The following is a 20,340-nucleotide window of genomic DNA, read 5'->3' as shown; positions in this document are numbered from 1 at the left end:
GCCGTCCCCTGCGCTAGCCTAATCCCGGCATTGACGACTTGCCTACGTACCCTGGCCCAAATGAGGTGCTCGTGCCTGAACTGAATCGCCTCCGTGGATGTCGCCCACTTTCTCTATCAGGACGTTACTCAGCCATCACCCGACGGGACGCAGACACAACGCAGTCCTGCGAGCCTATTTGATACGGAGAAAGGAGAGGAAATAAGAAAGATCACGTTCTCCACGCAAGTACATCATCTCATTCAAAGAAGTGCTTGCTCGTCTACGGAGTATAGAAAGTCGCAACCCTATCCGACGATCCAATCTTGCACTGGCTCCATGCTTTTCAGGAATTTATACATACAGCGTGCTGCCTGGGAATATATACACAATCGTCAATCGTTCAATACATCGTGAGAGTCAAATAGAGATAGGTTGTTTGGCCGTGTGCCAGAATTGCTCTATTTCCTGAATCACTTCAGCTTTCGGCCGTCTGCTCTTCTGATTCGGCGAGTTTGAGCGCTTCATCCACACTGGGAACGAAATGAGTCATTCCTCCGCATTGTTCCACAATACCGCTTCGTTCGAACATTCGAAAGACGTCGCGATTGGGAAGACGGCAGAAGAACACTCGCGTCCCCTGGTCCACATATCCTTTCACTATCTCGAAAAGAACCTGGGTGCCAGACCCGTCAATGCTAGTGACACCATGGACATCGAAGATGATATTCTTATTGTTCTCTGGAGAGCGCATCCGAGGGAAGGATGGATGCACTCTGCTCGAACCATATAGTTCCAAACGGCGTAGGCGATTCTTAAGGTCGCCAGTATTGGCAAAAGTGAGAGGCTCGGGAATTTTGACGATAAGGGCGCCCTCGATCAGTTGGACATTCTCGGGATGGAGCTCGGCATTGTCGAATCGACCCGTATCCGGTATCTTCCCGAGAATTTGAATGCGCGACTGAGTCGAGTGCCGAATCAATATCAGGACGGAAAGCCCGATTCCAAGCGCGATACCCAACTCGAGTGAATAAAATATCGTTGAGGCGAAGATGAGAAGCATCAAGGCCAATTCAGTCCAACCGCGTAGACGAATGAAGAATGCCAAATCATGCGGACATTCCTCAATCAGCGAAAAGGCGACAACAGAGATCATCGCTGAAAGGACCGCTTTCTAAATGACATCAGCTTCCATAAAATATCGCAGTTGGCCGCAACAGACAACAGGAGAACTCACCGGAAGATAGTATAGATAAGGGAGCAGGACTAGAATGCAGACCAGAGTAATGATACTCAGAAAGATACTGCTCATGGGGCTTCGAGCTCCAGTGGAAGCATTGACCTTGCTTCTTCCGTACCCACCAAACGCAGGTAGGGCCATGAAGCACCCCCCAACGACATTGGCCACGCCGAGAGCCACCATCTCCCTGTTGGGACTGACCGTCATACCCTTAACACCGTCGCTTCTGCTCTCACCCAGTCCCTTCGCGGCTACAGAGGACTCAAAGAAGCCAAGCAGCGCGATAATGAAAGAGGTACTCATTGCCGTGCGAACGTGCTTCATATGACTGAACTGGAAAGGCCATTTGAACGCAAAGACGCCATTTCCTGTATTTTTCATGGGACCCAGGATTTCGAGCCCTTTCTCATCCCAGTCCAGACGCCACGTCAGAATCGCCGCAAGAATGACTACCAAGATGCGATCTGGAAAGTAAACGACCTGAGGGTAGCGCGGTTGCAGTTTCTTTTTCAACGTTCTGAATAGCGCACCGAGTTAGGACATACATACCCTGCAGGGAAGGATTCAGCACATACCGGAAGACCATTATAATGGCGAAGCTGCTGAAAGACATTGCGGCTGTGAGGCGGTGGCAGTTCCTGATATTTCGAAAGAAAAACAGTAGCTTGTCCACAGTGGTGCCGTGACTGACCCCGGCGTCTTTCGCCATCTCTGCCAACCCAGCTTCCGGAATCAATTGATCCACGAAGATAACAAAGCCAATGGCGGTGATGAATCCTCTCAGGAAAGGCCGACTGAGGACGTTATCCAAAAATCCCAAACGAGTCAGTCCTGCAATCAGGATCATTGAGCCTGCCATGGCAGTTGCTACTCCCACCACCATGGCATTCTCAGCACCATTATCCTCATGCGAATCTCCCTGCCGGACACTTGACTTGACAATTGTACCGGTGAGCAATGATCCTGCTGCTTCTGGGCCAACGACCAGCAAAGGGCTGCTTCCCAAGACGGCATAGACGAAGGGGTTGATCACGAAAGAATAGAGACCATTGATAGGCGGCGCATGCGCGAGGTTCGAGGACAAGGAGAGTGCCATTGGAATATAGATTGATGCAACAGTCAATGCAGAGATGAGGTCCCCTCGGAAGAAGGACCATTGGTACTGGCCAATCCAATTGAAAAACGGGATGTAATACGAGAGGTAACTGATTTAGCTGAAGGTTAGCCATGACGGAAAGACCCTTCAATATTGAGCGTCTTCGAAAGACACTCAGCCCTTCAGGGTATCAAAACATACAGTGCGTTGCGATTCTTCACAGGTAATCCGGATGTCGATGACTCCAACGAGCGTAGGTTGTCTGGCCCATGTCCACCACTACAGTTCCCACTGGAACCACCCGAAAGGTCTGTCCTTCCGGCGCTCAATCCCAAGACGCCATGTAGTGTCTCTGGTCTCGGGGAGAATGTGCCATGGCGACAAACCTTCTGTCCGCACACAGCTTCCCCGTCATGGTATGATTCCAGTAGACGAGTTCTAGCATCGGGTTCTTCCGTCGTATATGTCGGCAAGTTTCGTGGGTTGGCCTCAGGGATAGCTGAAAAACTGGTTGGGGAAGAAGTCCGAAAGATATCAAACATTCGGTCCCGCACCGAGCGGTGTTGACCCGTCCCATGGAGGGAAGTGGAATCCGACATGCTTATACAAACACAAGACGAAACTGTGATCGTTCAATAATCGGGGACATAAACAATCATCCAAAAACCGCCATGCTCGGGTAGAATAGAAGAGAGATAGAGGAAAGGAATCAGGAATATAGTAAAATAGAGGGGAAAAAGGCTAGACCGTGAAATATTAGCTAAATGTTTCAACAAGGTCCAACGAAAGTGGTGCTCCAAGATGCGAAGGGCGGTGGAAGCGGCTCGGCCAAGTAAGCCGAGAAACGGCGGAGGGCAGGTCAAGGCAGTAAGGAAAGCGATGAACATCCATCAGAACCGGCTTCAACAAAGTCGTTACCGCTGTTGATTGATCGTGAGCTCATGGCAGAGAGATTTGTGTGACTTGAGACTTCCAGTCTTGCCTCCAGATACAATGGCAGTGTGGCTGAACTGATAAACTCGATAAGCTGGATTGTTTTCTGCCGGGCGGTACATGAAAACTCTCGACCACGTGATATAACTGCACTGTGGGTACCTATGGCTGTCCGGAATTCGATGCGGGCTGCAACAAAGCCCAAAAGTGGGTTTTGAACCGCCACAAAGTGATTTGAGATTGTCGAAGAACTCGCCTGCTGCCGCACCTCCTCTTCCCTCTGCACCTGTCGCACACCTTCGATCTTCTAATAGGAGCTATCAGGGAAAACGTTTTTCGCGCTCCTCATTCGTCTCTAATCCTCAAATCCTTGTCGAATCCCGTCTAATATCAGGCGCAGCCCCGCCAAAATGTCGTTAACAAATTGCCGTTTCTACGAGGAGAAGTACCCGGAAGTCGACAGCTATGTCATGGTCAATGTCAAGCAGGTATGCGACCGTTTTTATGGCCTTCGTCGTTCTTTTGCAGGAATCTTTGACTAATCCCGCTGTTTCATTTTGCAGATCGCCGAAATGGGCGCATACGTGAAGCTCCTCGAATATGACAATATCGATGGCATGATCTTGCTGTCTGAACTGTCGCGGAGACGTATTCGTAGTATCCAGAAGCTCATTCGGATTGGCCGCAACGAGGTTGTCATCGTGCTTCGTGTTGATAAGGAAAAGGGCAAGTGTGACCGACTCTGAAAGTACTCGAGAGCATCCGTCTAATAGGTTCCGTCTCTGTACAGGTTACATCGATCTTTCCAAGCGTCGAGTTTCTCCCGAAGATGTCGTCAAGTGCGAGGAGAGGTACAACAAGAGCAAGGCGGTTCACTCCATCATGCGCCATGTCGCCGAAGCCACTCAGACTCCCCTTGAGGAGTTGTACCAGAAGATCGGATGGCCACTGAACCGGAAATACGGCCATGCTCACGATGCCTTCAAGATCTCCATCACGTATGATCAACCCGCACATCTACATATTTCGACCTTATGACTCATTTTATCAATAGGAACCCCGACGTGTGGCAGGATGTGGAATTTCCCAGCGAAGCCGTCAAGAAGGAGTTGACACAGTACATCAGCAAGAAGCTGACTCCCTCCCCGACCAAAGTTCGTGCTGATATCGAAGTCACCTGCTTCGGCTACGACGGAATCGACGCCGTCAAGACCGCTCTTCGCACCGCCGAGGCGAACAATACCCCCGAGAACCAGATCAAGGTCAAGCTGGTCGCTCCTCCCCTGTACGTCCTGACCAGCCAGTGCCTGGATAAGAACTTGGGTATCAAGTTGCTCGAGGAGGCCATCGAGAGAATCGATAGCGAGATCAAGAAAGCCGGGGGTGGCTGTGTCGTCAAGATGGCACCCAAGGCTGTCACCGAGCACGACGACGCTGCTCTCCAGGAGCTCATGGACAAGCGGGAGCGTGAAAACATGGAAGTCAGCGGCGATGAGAGCATGTCCGAGAGCGACGAGGGTGTCCCTGAATAAATTCTCCATGCTGCGCCTCTTTAGTCACGACTCCTTGGGCCAATGGGCCCTTTGCAAATGACAAACCTCCATTTTTCTTGCATACGTTGGGAATTGGGCTGGTGCCACAAGAGAGAGACGGTTGTTTCAGCGTTGGGTCAGAGAAGGGGGCAAGAAAAAAGTTTCTGATAGAAGGGCTTCGTTTATGACACGAATTACGAGACAGAAGACGGGTTTAATGTGCTCACGAGCGGGATAGGGCTGAGCAGCATTCTCTCGAACAATGGGTTCAGACTGAACTTGGTTTTTACGCTGAGAACAGTACACCCATGGGAGGATCTGCGGCTGCACTGCTTCCTGTGGCGTAGCGATGTGTCCATATCACTCAGATTTGCGTTGATGACTGAGCTCTGGTCACAGTTCTGGGACAGCTCTATCTCTTGATTTGATGTACATAAGTTCATATCTAAGTGCCAACTGCAAGAGTACGTTCTAGACTACGAAGATTATTTCCAAAGGTGAAAGTAGGGTCGGTTTGACTGGACTCAGCGATTACCTATAGTTGTAGTACTAGGCTGCACGAGAGACTTGCCACATACAGTTGAGAAGGTCGCGGTGATTGAGTTCCCTGGTGTTTTGAAGTTCCGGATAGATCAACGGTGGCTGGGAATGGCGGGGACCTTAGCGCGGGAACTGAGTCTTGCTTGAAGTTTGATTCTCCATTGCCCTTTCTTTCTTTCGAATGCAGGCATACTGCTCTTCAGAAATCCTGGACTGTACGGAGTAGAATCACAATTCACAGCATTCAGTATGGGGTATTGGGGGGACATCTTCAGCTCTGGATCTCGAACTCACCATCGCCGTCTCCCAGAACGGCGGCGTTGTACGTCATCACCAACGGCTGGGCCTGATCTTCGGCCAGCATCGCACATTCCTGAAGCTAACATGGCAAATAGTGCTTCCTGCTTACAGAGCCGACCAGGGGGCCTCTGTCAGTCCTGCGAAGGAGGTGACGAAGGTTGCTCTCCGATTGAAATATCAGATCGAACAGGTCATTCCGTTCGAGATCGAAGAGAGTTCTATCACAAAGCCTAATAGTCGCATCATCACCGATGAAGTGATCCAGACTGCCAAGCAGGCAGGTGGCGATGACCACAAAGCCTGTGTGCTGTACTGTCTCCTTGTTTGTCTACGGTGGTTCAAGCTGCAGGCGGGAGCCGAACTCTGGGAATCTGATCTGCACCTGCGTCGCGCGCTGGCGTGTGAGGTCATTGCGAAGCGCATGTAAGAAAAAAAAACCATCTTAAATACAGCTGAAAAGGCTTAATGTTAACCAAGACTTTCAGAATCGAGAGCGACGAGGACCAGGACTCCCTCATGAAGGATGCCCTGTTACAGAGGTACTCCATCTTCCTGGACGGAGAACCAACTACACCGGCCAACGTTATCGAGCGAGCCGTGGATCTACATGCTTTGAGAGTCATAGGCTCTTCAGGATACCAGAAGTGTATCAAGTATCTCTGGCGTGGGTGGTTCTGTCAAGAAGAGGGTAACCCGACCAATTTCGTTCCCTACCACGACAAAGACAACACAGACTTTAGAATTCATTTCCATCCTGACCGTATGAGGACTCCTTTCTATCAGAACGCATGCCAGATATTTTTCTCGTTGATATACCTCATCCTGTATACCATCGTCATCAATACCGTCAACTCTACCGGGGATTTGGATGTTGTTGAGGGAATCCTCTATGTCATGACTTTGTCCTACATCTGTGACGAGCTCACCAAACTCTGGAAGGTTGGAAGGGACTACTTCGACTTCTGGAACGCATTCAACTCGACTCTGTACACCATCCTCGCAGTGTCATTCTTCCTCCGTGTCGCCGCCCTTACGCGGTCGAGCTCCGTCAACGATGAACAGAGGAAAACACTCAACCAGCTGAGTTACAATTTCCTGGCCATGGCAGGTCCCATGTTTTGGATGCGTATGATGCTCTACCTCGATTCATTCAAATTCTTCGGCGCCATGTTCGTTGTGCTGCGAGTCATGATGAAGGAGAGCTTGATTTTCTTTGCCCTTCTTTTTGTCATTATTGGCGGGTTCTTCCAGGCGTTTTACGGAATGGCCCAGGCAGACGGCGAACTCGCTCTTACCAGGGGCATCATACAAGGCATGGCGAACAGTGTCATGCAGAGCCCAGATTTCGGCGTATTCGAGGAACTGGCGTTCCCCTTTGGTCTCGTCCTCTACTATTTGTTCAATTTCATTGTCATGATTGGTAAGTCGGTCTGCTTGCAGCAAGACCGGGCGATGTTTTACTGACGGCCAATAGTTTTGCTCAACATTTTGATTGCCCTCTACAATAGCGCTTATGAGGATATCGCTGGCAATGCTGTGGACGAGTACATGGCGATCTTCGCGCTGAAGACAATGCAGTTTGTCCGGGCACCAGACGAAAACGTTTTCATTCCTCGTGAGTCCTCTTATGCTGCTGCAGACCGCGCATTGACTAACGGCGAGCCTACTAGCCTTCAACCTGCTCGAAATCATCTTTCTGGTCCTCCCATTTGAATGGTGGATGCCGCGCGAGTACTACGCCAAACTGAACGAGGTCATCATGGGTATCATCTACTCACCACTCTTACTCATCATCGCGACGCTCGAGACCCGCGAGGCACGCCGGATCCGGTGGAATCGTCGCCAAGGAGAAGAGGATGACGATGTTGTCCAGGAATGGGAGGATGTTGCTGAGGAAGTTGACTTTGACGTGGATGATACCTGGAGACAGGCCGTGCGGGACACCACCCCAGATCCGAATGCAGAGAACTGTACTTTGGAGATCATACAGCTGCGGGAGCAGATCAAGGAACTCACAGCTGTGGTTCATGCGTTCATCGAGAAGAAGGATACGGCAGAGCACATAAGGGAGCAATCAAGTTCCAATCAAGCTGACGCGGAGTAGGATCTATGCATAGGATAGTTGTATTTGATTGTGATATTGTTGGAGTTTTCTTGTTGCCTTTGATATGATAGCGATCTCGTCGTGCTTTATATTAGTTGACTATGTGCCTTGGTGTCTGCATTTTATGCTTTCATACCTGACGTCTAACATGACCTAATTCATCTCTACAAACTCTGTGGTACACAACAAAAGCGTAAGGTATTCAACTGTCATGCTGACGTGTGTTTGTATACTTCCCCTGAGCGAGCGGATTACGTGACTGTCCCTGAACCATATCCCCGCACCTCCCTTAAATCAACGACAAACACTTCTCCAATCTTTTCCTCCTCGATAATCAACGTTGTTAATCTACTCTTGCAGCATGCGATGTGTCATCAACCATAAGACAGCCAAAGTGCAGTCTTGCGAGGGAGGAAGTTTGCAGTGAACAGCTTGATTCCATCCAACAGCATGACTGACAACACCCCGCCCTTGCTGTATGCAGGAGAACACCTGGATACTGTCGCAGGATTCCCAACACTTTACACATTCAGTCCCGCAAATCGCGACAATTCTCTGATTGTGTTTATACCGGGTGGCGGCCATAATGCTCGCATCTCATATGGCGGCCATCCCGGAAGCCGCAGGGAGGACTTCTTAGCACACTGGCTAAAGGAACTGGGCTACGGCCTACTAGCCATCTCGTACCCGCTACAGAGCCAGCCGGACGAGATCATGGCTGCAACGGCACCAGAATTCCGTATTCGTGATTGGGGTCTGCAAGCAGCGGAGGTTACGAAGATGGTGATCGAGAGGCACGGCCTGTCCCCCAAGGTCGTACTCGTTGCTTGGAGTATGGGCGGCTGGGTAGTGGTTCCGTACACGCAAGCAGCGAAAGCACGGGGGCTAACTGTTGAGTTATTCGTGGGTCTCTCTGCTACTCCTGGACTCGCTGGATCTCGGCCCACTCCCCCTGGTATCAAAATGACGTCCGAGGGGTATGCTGCATTGGATAGGATGTCGAAGCTTTTTCTGGACCAGGTCCATGAGCAGAATCGCTTAAACTCCCATGTCATCATTCCGGACGATGTGTATCTCCGTGGCTACTATGGACGTACGCCTGTCGGCTTGCTCGGCTTTGGCTTGAGCTATTCCCCGGAGCGCGGGTTTGTTGAAGATCGATATACCTCAACGGATGATGCCGACGCGTACAACTTTCGTCAATGGCCTTTGATTTCTGCTTTGCACGGTGACAGCATCTTGGATGGACGGCATGTACTTGCGGACAAGGCGACTTGGGGCTTCATGCAGGTGCACCAGCTCGTGCGTACTCTCGAAGGTCGAGGCTATAGATCGCTGAGCCCTGAGCGCTGGGAGGAGGTTGTCAGGCTGGTCCACTCACGGCCGGAGAATATGTGCCGGCAGATTCATGGTAATCACTTTTTCTTCCTTGGCGAGCAGGGCGCTCGTGAGACGGCGGCTGCCATTGTTGAACAGCTGAGAGAAGCTCGGATCTTCATGTCAGCGCTTGACTCTCTGCTTGTGTCATGATTCACCTTGACAGCATTTTTTGTTGTCCTGAACATTATTTACTGCAATCGCCTCGGCGTCGACTGAAGTATCTTTGAATGATCTGGTGACAAAAGTCCCGGTCAACGGAATACTTGGTCGGTTTCAGTCTACAGTCGCTACATCGGGATCTGCAGCTGGGCTTGTTTGGGGCAACTACGATACGATACCTCAAAAATAGCGCAGCATGCGTTGACAGCCGTCGTCGATGCTGGTAGTCATGACAATAGAGGAGTAAAAATGTTTGCGGAACGAAAAAGAAAGCCGAACGCGGGGGTCGAACCCGCAACCTTGAGATTAAGAGTCTCACGCTCTACCGATTGAGCTAGCCCGGCTGCTCTTGTTGGGAGTCAGTCCTCTTTTGGTTAGATAAGAAAGTCTACCTGTACTAAGACCCTATTCTAAATCGTGGTTAGTCCAGGTCAATCAGGTCGGAATAAGTTTAAACAACTGATAGCACAGGACCTCCCCACTGCTAGGATCGTAGGAGTCTCATGTTAGGATATTATAATATCGGCCGCTATAAATACTTTACCTGTGATAAGTATTTAGATTTAGTCACTGGCTGCGCTTGCTGCGCCCATGCAATGTCAGAGTGGAACAGATATATTGAGTCCAACCCTAAGTCAATTGGTGGTATAGATCCAGTCCGAGAAACATGCTGTTAACTAGATGAGGATCTTGGACTAATGCGGATAAAGCAGGTCAAGGTGGCATATGAGCTGAAATGATCCCTACTGCTGTGACCAGAAGGGAGAAATAAAACTATGGATATTTAGAGGGAAGAAGGTTGGATGCCTTCATCCCAGCCTGAGGATAGACCTAGTACTCACGTGGTATCACGTGCATATGTTAACAATATCCAGCATGAACCTCATATCACCCCCTACTATCACATCCCACACCTTTGATATCCATATGTAGACTCATCTGCAGACCAGAAATGAAATATTTCCGACACTTGTTTAGCGAATGCAATCATAATGTCGTCGAGTCAAAAAGGGCCTCCCTCCTCGCCCTCCACGCCTCCGTTGAGCGCAGCCAACCCAGTCAATAACAGCCTTTTTAATCGGTGTTTGACGCTTCTAGCGATCAGAGTCCTTAAGCGTTTTCGACCTCGAGAGGGGAATGTTCTCATGTTGACAGATGGAATATGCGTCAAATATGGTCGCCGCGTGCATTTGTCTGAAGCATCAACAATGTGTTTCATATCACAACATACATCTATCCCAGTGCCAAAAGTCTTATGTGCATTTACTCATTCTGGTTGTACTTACATTGTGATGGAAAGGATCAAGGGAGATATAATTGGCAGTGGCTGGGTACGACGAAGCGAGGATTCAAAGGCAAAACTTCTTTCACAATTAGCAAGACACGTCCGCGAGATGCGGGATCTTCAGCCCTCAGAAGGCATGGGGGTGGCTTCAGTTGATGGTGGATCGCTTTTTGACTGCCGTGTTCCTGGGCCTTCCTTGCGCTTCGGTCCCTTCGCTACAACCCAGGATTTCCATCGGCATTTACGCAGGGGCATGGACTTTGATCCGAGACTGGACCCTGAAATCCAGGAACTTATCAAACAACAACAAAGCAAGACCTGGCCTCTGGTATTTACGCATGGTGACCTGAGCAGTCTCAACATTCTTGTTCGCGAAGATGATATCGTTGGTATCATTGATTGGGAAACCGCTGGTTGGTATCCATCATATTGGGAATACACATCTGCCCACCAGGTCAACCCACAGAACTCTTTTTGGGTGCACGAGATTGACAAATTCCTACAAGCAATGCCTGAAGAACTGGCTATGGAACGGATCCGTCAAAAGCACTTTGGAGATACCTAAGTGAACCTGATTGACCTCGCCGAATAGGAGTATTCCGCAAAATTTCGACTAGACGATTCCCATCTGCCACCTTTCCCACCATGATACGAACAAGCAACATGCTAGTAGGGGTAAGTAGACACTCGCGCTCCCCAAGGAACCGTTCAGACTCCCCTCCCAACCTTGGCATTCATCTCGCCTTCCAAAAAAAAAAAAAAAAGAAAATCAGATCAGTGGGAACTTAATCTATGTATTGTGCCAGAATATGCGTTCAGATTGTAGAAAATAGAGTTACTTAAGGTTGACAAGTGATGATTGGTCTCAAATTACCGCCCGATTTGTCAGCTCAATGAAAATGTTGCGTATAGCCACACTGTATAGCCATTGTGGGTCCTTGCACTATGTATGTCACTTGCTGTAGTGCCTACAGATTTGATTGTTAGGGGATCACCATGATTTATAGTGACAAGATTATTATGGAGCAATTAAGCCGCTGACTGTATCCTGGCGAGTAATCAAAAACATGGACCATTGTTTCTTGACTTGGTAGATGTGCAAATCACCCGCTGCTAATAGAGGTAGGTAGCAAAGAATATATCTATTTTTGAAGCAGATTGTATATACTCATATAACATTTAATGCAACTCCCTTCCAACAAGAGCAGCCGGGCTAGCTCAATCGGTAGAGCGTGAGACTCTTAATCTCAAGGTTGCGGGTTCGACCCCCGCGTTCGGCTTTCTTTTGCTTTTTTTTTTTTTTTTTTTTTTTTTTTTTTTTTTTTTTTTTTTTTTTTTGCATTTTGGTCTGTAAATGGAGAGAGAAGCAAGGTGCATTTTTGACTGGAGAGTAAATCAAAATCACCGATTCTTTTTTGATCGTCGTTCATGACAGAAGCAGTGGTGATCACCTTCCAGAAACCACAGGGCCCAGTGCAGTGCGTAGTTGGTAGGACTGCTCCTGACTCGCCGTGCCCTAATTCCTCTGCTGCAGGTAGCTCGAAGTGTTTGTACATTACCTTCTAGAATCATAAACACTTACTAGTATATATATGAAATTTAGGCCATATGAATAAGAATGTTAAGAGTGACCATCATAAGAATATGCTCTCGAATTCATTGAGGGTGCAGCTGTATGAGTATCTGTCACTGAGCATTCCTCCTGTAGTATCGTTCTTTACATGATGAAACCTAGCAGCAAGCAAACGCCCAGACCATACGCATTCATTAACCACCTAGCTCCCAAGCCAACTCTGAAAGCCCAACTCCCCATCCGGAAAGAAAGGCTCCCATCCAAAATCCGGCCCAAACCCTTCCATCCCCGCCGCCGCGAGTCCCGCCTCATCAGGCGACGCCATCCGGCTGGGGCCAGCATCCTCCCTGGTCTTCAGCAGACCATCGCACAGCTCCAAGCTATCCCTCGCAGCGCGCGCAACCCACACCTCAACCTCTCCTCCCGCCTCGACCGCCTCCGCCTGAGCGAGGATCATACTCAGAAACATATGGTTCTTCACATTCGTCTCACCCAGCAGGATGCGTTCCTCAGACTGCGCGATCAGATCCCGGACAGCCTGCTTGAGGAAATCGTGGTACTGGTGCGTGCGGTGCAACGTGCCGTTTAGACGCTGTGTCTCGACATGTGCCAGCAGCTCGAGGCTGATTGCCGAGGTGGCGCAGCGGATGCCCTCGCGGAAGAGGCCCCCTGCTGTAGCCATCAGACGGGCAAAGGCTGAGTCTGGCTCGGGAGAGACCATGGCGAGGGCGGCGTCGAGGCTGAGCTTGAGCGAGTAGTGGAAGAGGTGGTTGGTGCGGGCCTGGTTGCTGAAGGAGTAGTGTAGGGGGATCATGAAGCGGCGGACTAGGTAGTCTAGGAGGTTTCGGTGGAAGGGGATCGATCCGTTGCCGTCTTTAATTTGGTGGTTGCATGCTTGGAGGGCGTTGATTAACTCGGAGCTTAGTGAGAGGACTCGGTCGTAGGATATTTCGGAGTGGAAGCCGTTGAGGAGCTGGACGATCTGGAGGCGGACGGGTAGCGACTCGATCAAGGCGAGCTGGACGGATGTAGCTGTGAAGACGTCCATTTGGCGCGGCTGGAGCTCCGTGGTTGACTCGTTGAGCTCATTGTCGTTGATGTTGGAGGGTGGCTCGGCATCGAATTCATCAAAGGATATCCTTGGCGGCATCCACGAATCCAGGGACGCCTGGACGACGAATTCGAGAATAGTGTACCAAAGCCTCCGCCGCAGTTCGGCCTGCAGGACCGATATAGCTGGTAGGTGCTTGGGGTCCCGGTGCAGCCCGAGTTGCATGGCGATGTGGACCAGCGATCCGATCGAGATCCATATCGTGTCATCACCGATAGAGAATATCTGCCGGGCCAGGATACTCAAGCAGTAGACTTGCAGTCCAGAGATGTCCAAGCGGTCCTTTTCTAGCGGCCCAGAAAGCCAGGTCTGAGCAGCGTAGATCCATTGCTGAACCAAGTCGATATTGCGAAGCGCGGCAGCTCTGTCTCCATGGTCGTATAGACTTGATCCTATGCCAATGACAAGAAGAACCTTGAGACGTAGACTAGGAGCCGCCCCATCTGGGTTGTCCCAATATCTTTGGTACTCGAGCCAGAAGGTAGGGACGTGAAGTATCCGATGCCTGCATGCCTCTAGGATCAGTATCCTACTACAAAGCAATCCCCCCGGAGATATACATACGTCGTTTCAAATGATGTCAAGTAGAGATTGGCCATGGCATCGGACATCTCACGGGAAGGGGGCGCAAATTCGAAGCCCGGCAAAGGGAGACTTCTAGTGGATCGGCAGGTTTTGATACTCCTCGCTCTATTCTTGCATTTCCGGAGTAGGCCACCGGCCTGAGAGATCAGCGCCGAGGCTTCAAGCCCTTGAAACAAGCTGTCCTTGCTACGCTTGCCCATGATCTCACTGTAACAGGCGATGATGGCGGTGAATTCATTAGCCGCGCCCATCCATCGACTCCTGCCCCAGTCTCTTGACTTGTTCAGGACAGCTTGCCACTCTTGTGGCCCCGCCGGCGACTGACGTGCATGGGCCCCGTGGAGAGGACTCTCATCTGTCCGGGATCTGCCTGCGGAAGATTCTTCCAGCTTCTGTATCCGATGCAGAAGATCACAGACAGTGACTCCCCCATCCGGGTCATGGCCTGGCAATTGTTGTCTCACTGCGCCCAGGGGCGCCGCCGTTGTCGCTGATGTTGCGACCCCGGGTGTGGACGAGCTGCTGCCCTGTAGAGGCACAGAGACAGATCCGTTGATGTTACTCAAGTCCGCAGCTTGAGCGAGTTGTCCGGGGGCCGAGCTGTCTGACGGCCGGCGGCTGTCGGTCTGGAGCGGCGAACCATGCTGTTGGGTGATCACAGCGATGGGCTGGTCATCAGAATTCCCCGTATAGGGCTTGTATATACATCGGGTCTTGTGCCGCAAACACTGTGCGCACGGGTTATTGTGATCGCATTTGATCTTGCGGCGACGGCATTCCCGACAGGAGAGAGCAGGTCTTCGACGTCGACGCTGCTGTGGCTGTGGCTGCGGCGGAGTCTCCATGAGGTAACTGGTTGCAATTTCTCTTTCTCCTTGTCTCTTTCTTCGGCCGAATCTTGTAACATAGCTTTGGCAGAGAGAAATTGTGTTGACGATGGGGAGAGGACGCGGAGAATTACTGCCTGAGGCAGTTCTCGGCCGCATTTGTCCATTATGTCCGTCTCCGAATGCCGCTCGGCCGAAATATCAGGGCTATGTCTATGTACAGACAGTATAACCCCCCCTCCTCTGAGAACTTTTGGGTATTAAACTGGTGCCTCTCAGTAATGGGAATATTGGTTAGATTTTGGTGAACCTGGTGCAGTGAGCATGCGTTGGTGTATACTGATGAGAGATGTCTGTCAAGCGGATATAAAGTGTAGATAGTCCTATGAGAGGGAGAGCTAAGCAGAAGTAGTTGACGCTCAACCACTTACCAATGACTAATTATCTTTTATCTGATTGACTGGGGAACTAGGGGTGGAAAGGGTCGAAAGGTAATATTCCGAGCTTATGGCCGTCCTAACGGACGTAAGCGGTTTTGACCCCTGTGGAAGACGGAGGCGGCGAGTGTATAGATCAAGTAATGCAGTAGATCTTGAGTCCGCAAGGATGGCATGTTATGTCCGCTTCGACCGGAGTGCTCCAGCCAAAGTGTACAGGGAGAAGCAACAGACTTGAACGGCAGACGGAGATATCTTGGCCCTCCTATTGCCATGGCTCCTCTTCTCGGCCCTGTCTTAATGCCTATAAGGCGTCAGTTCCTCTCATAGTGCACCGTTATCATCACCATTTTCTCGAGTGTCTTCACCAGCTAGTTGCCAAAGCATCATGGCAACCGCAACGGCATTGGGTCATTTCGGACCCAACGGGGCGCAGAACGAGCAGAGCCGGTTGGAGCACACCACTGAAGAGTGCACTGCCGACGTCCACGTCGAAGCAAAAGACACGCCAAAGTTGGTGGAGTCGCGACACTCCACCGTGCAGGATCTTGCACGCCAATTTACTCACAACAGTTCCCCTGACTGCACCGGCAAGCCTATCTTCGGAAGTGACGATCCTGATTCTCCCTTAAACCCGGCCGGTAACAAGTTCAACGCACGCGAGTGGGCCAGAAATGTCGCCAGGGTTGCTGAGGAGAGAGGCCAGGAATTCCGTCAAGTCGGCTTGTGTTTCCAGAACCTGAGCGTCTTTGGCTACACCAGCGCGACAGACTTTCAAAAGACCGTCGCGAATATTTGGCTGGCTTTGCCGAGAATGATTGCTCGTCGTCTCCTGCCCAGCATCAGCACGTCAGGCCAAACACGAGTGAACATCTTACAACAGTTCGATGGCATCCTCCGTCCAGGAGAGATGTGCGTGGTGCTGGGTCCTCCTGGGTCCGGCTGCTCGACTTTTCTCAAAACCATCTCGGGTGATCGGAATGGTATCTTCGTCCATCGGGATTCGTACTTCAGCTATCAAGGTATCTCGGATAGGGAGATGCACACTGCCCATCGAGGGGATGCCATCTACACCGCTGAGGTCGATGTTCACTTTCCCATGTTGACAGTCGGCGAGACCTTGACATTTGCCTCGTACGCACGCTGTCAGAGGGAGCTGCCAGACGGCATCACTCGCAAACAGTACTGCGAGCATCTTCGTGACGTCGTTATGGCCATGTATGGTATCAGCCACACCATCCATACCAAAGTTGGAGACGAGTTTGTCCGCGGAGTTTCCGGAGGCGAACGAAAGCGTGTCACGATCGCGGAGGCGACGCTGTCAAACGCTCCTTTCCAGTGCTGGGACAAGTAAGTGGCCTTTCACATAGACGGACGAGTAAATGCTGATTATTGCTGCCAACTAGCTCGACGCGAGGCCTGGACGCGGCCAATGCAGTTGAGTTCTGCAAGACCCTCCGGCTGCAGTCGGAATTGTTTGGCCAAGCTTGCGCGGTCTCGATGTATCAAGCACCTCAGAGCGCCTACGAGCTATTCGACAAGACCCTGGTCATCTATGAAGGGCGGCAGATCTACTTCGGGCCTGCGTCCCGGGCCCAAGACTACTTTATCAGACTGGGATTTGAGTGTCCGGCTCGCCAAACCACTCCGGATTTTCTTACATCCATGGCTTTTCCAGCGGAACGCATGCCTCGCCCTAGCTGCAACCCGCCGCGAACAGCCGACGAATTCGCAGCCGCCTGGAGACGGAGCCCGGAGTACGAGGCATTACAGAGTGAAATTGAGGATTACAAGGCTCAGCATCCGATTGACGGCCCGGACGCCCTGGCTTATCGACAGCTCAAGAAGGCCCACCAGGCAAAGGGTCAGCGGTTGAACTCGCCATATACCCTGACATATTCTCAACAGGTTCAACTCTGTATGTGGCGAGGCTGGAGGCGATTCTGGGCAGATCCTGGCCCGTCGATCTGGGTCATGATTGGGAATGTCATCATGGCGCTCATCATGTCGTCCTTGTTCTACAATATGGATCAGACGACGGCGTCTTTCTACGGACGGGCTGTCGTTCTCTTCATGGCTATTCTATTCAATGCCTTTGCCTCGATCCTCGAGGTCATGACCTTGTACGCGCAACGGCCCATTGTGGAAAAGCAGGCCCGCTACGCCTTTTACCATCCTTCGGCTGAATCGTATGCTTCTGTCCTGGTCGACCTGCCCATGAAAATTACGGGTACTGTTTCCTTCAACTTGGTGTTCTATTTCATGACAAACCTGAACCGGCAGCCTGGGAACTTCTTTTTCTACCTGTTGGTGGTCTTTCTCATTGTTCTGGCTATGTCTGGAGTGTTCAGATTCATGTAAGTGTAAAGCTTCGCCAAATGAAGACTTGGGCTAACAGTCTAGCGGCGCGCTGTCTCGAACAGAACAACAAGCGATGGTGCCCGCCTCTATTCTGATGCTAGCTCTGCTCGTCTTTACCGGCTTCGTGGTCCCAATCCGTTACATGCTATCGTGGTGCCAGTGGATTAACTACCTGAACCCTGTCGCATATGGCTACGAAGCACTGATGGTCAACGAGTACCACGCCCGGAACTTCACCTGTTCATCATTCCTCCCCAGTTACGGAATTCCCGGTACGACGACTGTGGCCTGTGACGCTGTTGGCGCCGTACCCGGTCAATCCTACGTCAACGGCGATGCGTACATCAACTCAGCCTACAGCTACTACCACAGCCATAAGTGGCGCAACGTTGGCATCATCATTGCGATGGTGATCTTCAATCATATCGTGTATTTTCTAGCCAGCGAGTACGTCACAGCTAAGAAGTCCAAGGGTGAGATCCTCGTCTTCCGCCGGGGATTCGTCCCCAAACTTGCCAGCAAGGGCAGTCAGGACATTGAAAGATCACCCTCGGGCCCAGTCACAACTCTACTGGAGAAACCGGGCAATGGCTACGATTCCAGCAAGAAGGGAGGGTTCCAGGGCTCTACGAATGTATTCCACTGGAGCAATGTGTGCTACGACATCAAGATCAAGGGCAAGCCTCGGCGCATTCTGGATAATGTCGACGGCTGGGTAAAGCCTGGGACCTTGACAGCCCTCATGGGCGTTTCGGGAGCTGGCAAGACCACGCTGTTGGATTGCCTTGCTGATCGCCGCGCAGGCGTGGGTGTTCTCACTGGCGAGATGTTGGTTGATGGAAAACCCCGTGATATGAGCTTCCAGCGCAAAACCGGTTACGCGCAGCAGCAAGATCTGCATCTTGAGACCTGTACCGTCCGTGAGGTGTGCCCGCAAACTCCCAAAACTAGCAAAATGAGCTTCTTATGCTCCCATCTTGGCTATGTCCACTGACCACTGCATTCCTGCAGGCTCTCAATTTCTCCGCTCTCCTGCGCCAGCCAGAGAGCGTTCCAAAGGCAGAAAAGCTGGCCTATGTTGACGAAGTTATCCAGCTGCTCGACATGCAGGAGTACGCCGATGCTGTTGTTGGCGTGCCAGGTGAAGGCATTAACGTTGAGCAACGCAAGCGCCTGACAATCGGCATCGAACTGGCTGCTAAACCACCGCTACTGCTCTTTATTGACGAACCCACGTCTGGCCTCGACTCGCAGACTAGCTGGGCTATCCTAGACCTGCTGACCAAACTATCGAAAGCGGGTCAGTCGATCCTTTGCACCATTCACCAGCCCTCTGCCATGCTGTTTCAACGGTTTGATCGCCTGCTCTTACTCGCGGAGGGGGGCAAAACGGTTTATTTTGGTATGTTTCCTCTCCGAGCCCTCAAGCGAGCACCTGGGTCGTGGTATTGGCAAGCCTAACATATGATTACCCCAGGTGAAATCGGGAGCAATTCAACGACACTCATCGATTACTTTGAGCGCAATGGTGCCAAACCCTGTCCACCCGGCGCCAACCCCGGCGAGTGGATGCTTGAGGCCATCGGTGCTGCACCTGGCAGCTATCCAGAAGTCGACTGGCATGAAACATGGCGCTCAAGTCCTGAATACGGCAACATCCAAAACGAACTCGCCCAACTCCGGTCCAAGGCCTCAGCAGTCTTGTTCAGTGACGGCCACAATGATTCCACTGCGTGTGACGAATTCGCAACTCCACTCCGGCGCCAGTTCCTGATAGTAGCAAAGCGCGCCTTTCAACACACATGGCGCACCCCCTCGTACATCTACTCCAAACTCCTCCTCTGCACCGCCACCAGCCTGTTCATCGGCTTGGTTTTCCTCAACTCCCCACTGAGCATCCAAGGCCTACAGAACCAGATGTTTGCCATTTTCGAGCTGATGAGCATCGTGGGTCAGCTGGTCGACCAGCAATTCCCTCACTTCATCACGCAGCGCTCGCTCTACGAGGCTCGCGAGCGGCCCTCCAAAACATACAGCTGGAAGGTGTTCATGCTTGCCCAAATTCTGGTCGAGATCCCGTGGTACACTCTCGCCTCGGTCTTCATGTGGGCGCTGTTTTACTTTCCCGTCGGCTTCTACCAGAACGCCACCGCCGCCGAGCAGGGCCCCGAGCGCGGCGCGCTGATGTGGCTCCTCTTCTGGGCGTTCCTGGTCTGGGTGTCCACGTTCGCGCACCTCTGCATCTCGTTCGCCGGCTCCGCCGACGACGGCGGCAACATCGCCAACTTCTGTTTCGTCCTGGCCTTCTTCTTCTGCGGCGTCCTGGCCTCGCCGGACCAGATGCCCCGCTTCTGGATCTTCTTGTACCGCGCCTCGCCGCTCTCGTACTACGTCTCGGCAGTCCTCTCGACAGGTCTGGCCAATGTCAATGTGACCTGTGCCAGTAACGAGTTTACCGCGTTCAACCCGCCTGTCGGCCAATCGTGCGGCGAGTACATGGCAGCGCATATCGCCGCGGCGGGTGGCTACCTGCTTGACGAGAATGCCACGAGCAACTGCCAGTACTGCAAGGTCAAGGAGACGAATGTGTATTTGGCGGGGATTCATGCGGAGTATGGGGCCAGGTGGCGTAACTTTGGTATCATGTGGGTGTATGTGGCCTTTAATGTTGTGGCAGCGTTGTTCTTGTATTGGGTTGCCAGGGTACCGAAGGGTAAGAAGTTGGCAGGGAAGTAGCATCTGTTTTGCCATCGTGGTAGATGGCTTGTATATTAGTCTATGCGCATCTCATCTCTGAAAGGACGGATATGGTAGTAGAGCCAGAATCCATTGCAGCCTGCAGCTGTTTACTGTTGCGCCTGGTTCTTCCCCGCAGGAACAGCTATTACTTTGACTCGG

At 51.5% G+C, this 20,340-nt stretch overlaps 7 protein-coding genes and 2 non-coding genes across 9 annotated transcripts; 6 read left to right on the top strand and 3 right to left on the bottom strand.

Annotated features, from left to right (window-relative positions):
* Positions 1-457: 457 nt before the first annotated feature.
* Positions 458-2,914, bottom strand: ALT_1465 (SulP family inorganic anion transporter; the record flags this gene model as incomplete). Its single annotated transcript, XM_033558432.1, has 4 exons — positions 458-1,153; positions 1,217-1,736; positions 1,795-2,424; positions 2,517-2,914. 4 exons carry the CDS (start codon positions 2,912-2,914, stop codon positions 458-460), a joined length of 2,244 nt encoding a protein of 747 aa, XP_033414323.1.
* Positions 2,915-3,658: 744 nt separating this feature from the next.
* On the top strand, positions 3,659-4,780 carry ALT_1464 (translation initiation factor eIF2 subunit alpha; the record flags this gene model as incomplete). The annotated part of the gene is made up of 4 exons (XM_089599175.1): positions 3,659-3,736; positions 3,812-3,980; positions 4,039-4,246; positions 4,303-4,780. 4 exons carry the CDS (start codon positions 3,659-3,661, stop codon positions 4,778-4,780), a joined length of 933 nt encoding a protein of 310 aa, XP_089456321.1.
* A 721-nt stretch (positions 4,781-5,501) lies between these two features.
* yvc1 (putative potassium ion channel Yvc1) lies at positions 5,502-7,724 on the top strand (the record flags this gene model as incomplete). The annotated part of the gene is made up of 5 exons (XM_089599174.1): positions 5,502-5,535; positions 5,596-6,043; positions 6,106-7,040; positions 7,095-7,235; positions 7,291-7,724. 5 exons carry the CDS (start codon positions 5,502-5,504, stop codon positions 7,722-7,724), a joined length of 1,992 nt encoding a protein of 663 aa, XP_089456320.1.
* Positions 7,725-8,174: 450 nt separating this feature from the next.
* On the top strand, positions 8,175-9,254 carry ALT_1462 (thioesterase domain protein; the record flags this gene model as incomplete). Its single annotated transcript, XM_033558429.1, has 1 exon — positions 8,175-9,254. One exon carries the CDS (start codon positions 8,175-8,177, stop codon positions 9,252-9,254), a length of 1,080 nt encoding a protein of 359 aa, XP_033414320.1.
* Positions 9,255-9,534: 280 nt separating this feature from the next.
* Positions 9,535-9,607, bottom strand: ALT_t041. The gene has a single exon. It is a non-coding gene; the product is annotated as a tRNA-Lys (tRNA).
* Positions 9,608-10,657: 1,050 nt separating this feature from the next.
* Positions 10,658-11,113, top strand: ALT_1461 (uncharacterized protein; the record flags this gene model as incomplete). The annotated part of the gene is made up of 1 exon (XM_089599173.1): positions 10,658-11,113. One exon carries the CDS (start codon positions 10,658-10,660, stop codon positions 11,111-11,113), a length of 456 nt encoding a protein of 151 aa, XP_089456319.1.
* Positions 11,114-11,755: 642 nt separating this feature from the next.
* ALT_t040 lies at positions 11,756-11,828 on the top strand. The gene has a single exon. It is a non-coding gene; the product is annotated as a tRNA-Lys (tRNA).
* A 495-nt stretch (positions 11,829-12,323) lies between these two features.
* On the bottom strand, positions 12,324-14,724 carry ALT_1460 (fungal specific transcription factor domain-containing protein; the record flags this gene model as incomplete). The annotated part of the gene is made up of 3 exons (XM_089599172.1): positions 12,324-13,737; positions 13,797-14,461; positions 14,524-14,724. The coding sequence occupies 3 exons, from the start codon at positions 14,722-14,724 to the stop codon at positions 12,324-12,326; spliced, it is 2,280 nt and encodes a 759-aa protein (XP_089456318.1).
* A 745-nt stretch (positions 14,725-15,469) lies between these two features.
* On the top strand, positions 15,470-20,178 carry ALT_1459 (ABC transporter CDR4; the record flags this gene model as incomplete). Its single annotated transcript, XM_033562235.2, has 5 exons — positions 15,470-16,431; positions 16,488-17,438; positions 17,485-18,367; positions 18,454-18,844; positions 18,920-20,178. 5 exons carry the CDS (start codon positions 15,470-15,472, stop codon positions 20,176-20,178), a joined length of 4,446 nt encoding a protein of 1,481 aa, XP_033418126.2.
* Between the last annotated feature and the right edge of the window lie 162 nt (positions 20,179-20,340).

The sequence above is a fragment of the Aspergillus lentulus genome (genome assembly GCF_001445615.1).
Source record: "Aspergillus lentulus DNA, contig: Alt04, strain: IFM 54703, whole genome shotgun sequence".
NCBI lineage: Eukaryota > Fungi > Ascomycota > Eurotiomycetes > Eurotiales > Aspergillaceae > Aspergillus > Aspergillus lentulus.
This window is presented reverse-complemented; position numbering and strand designations above follow the sequence as displayed.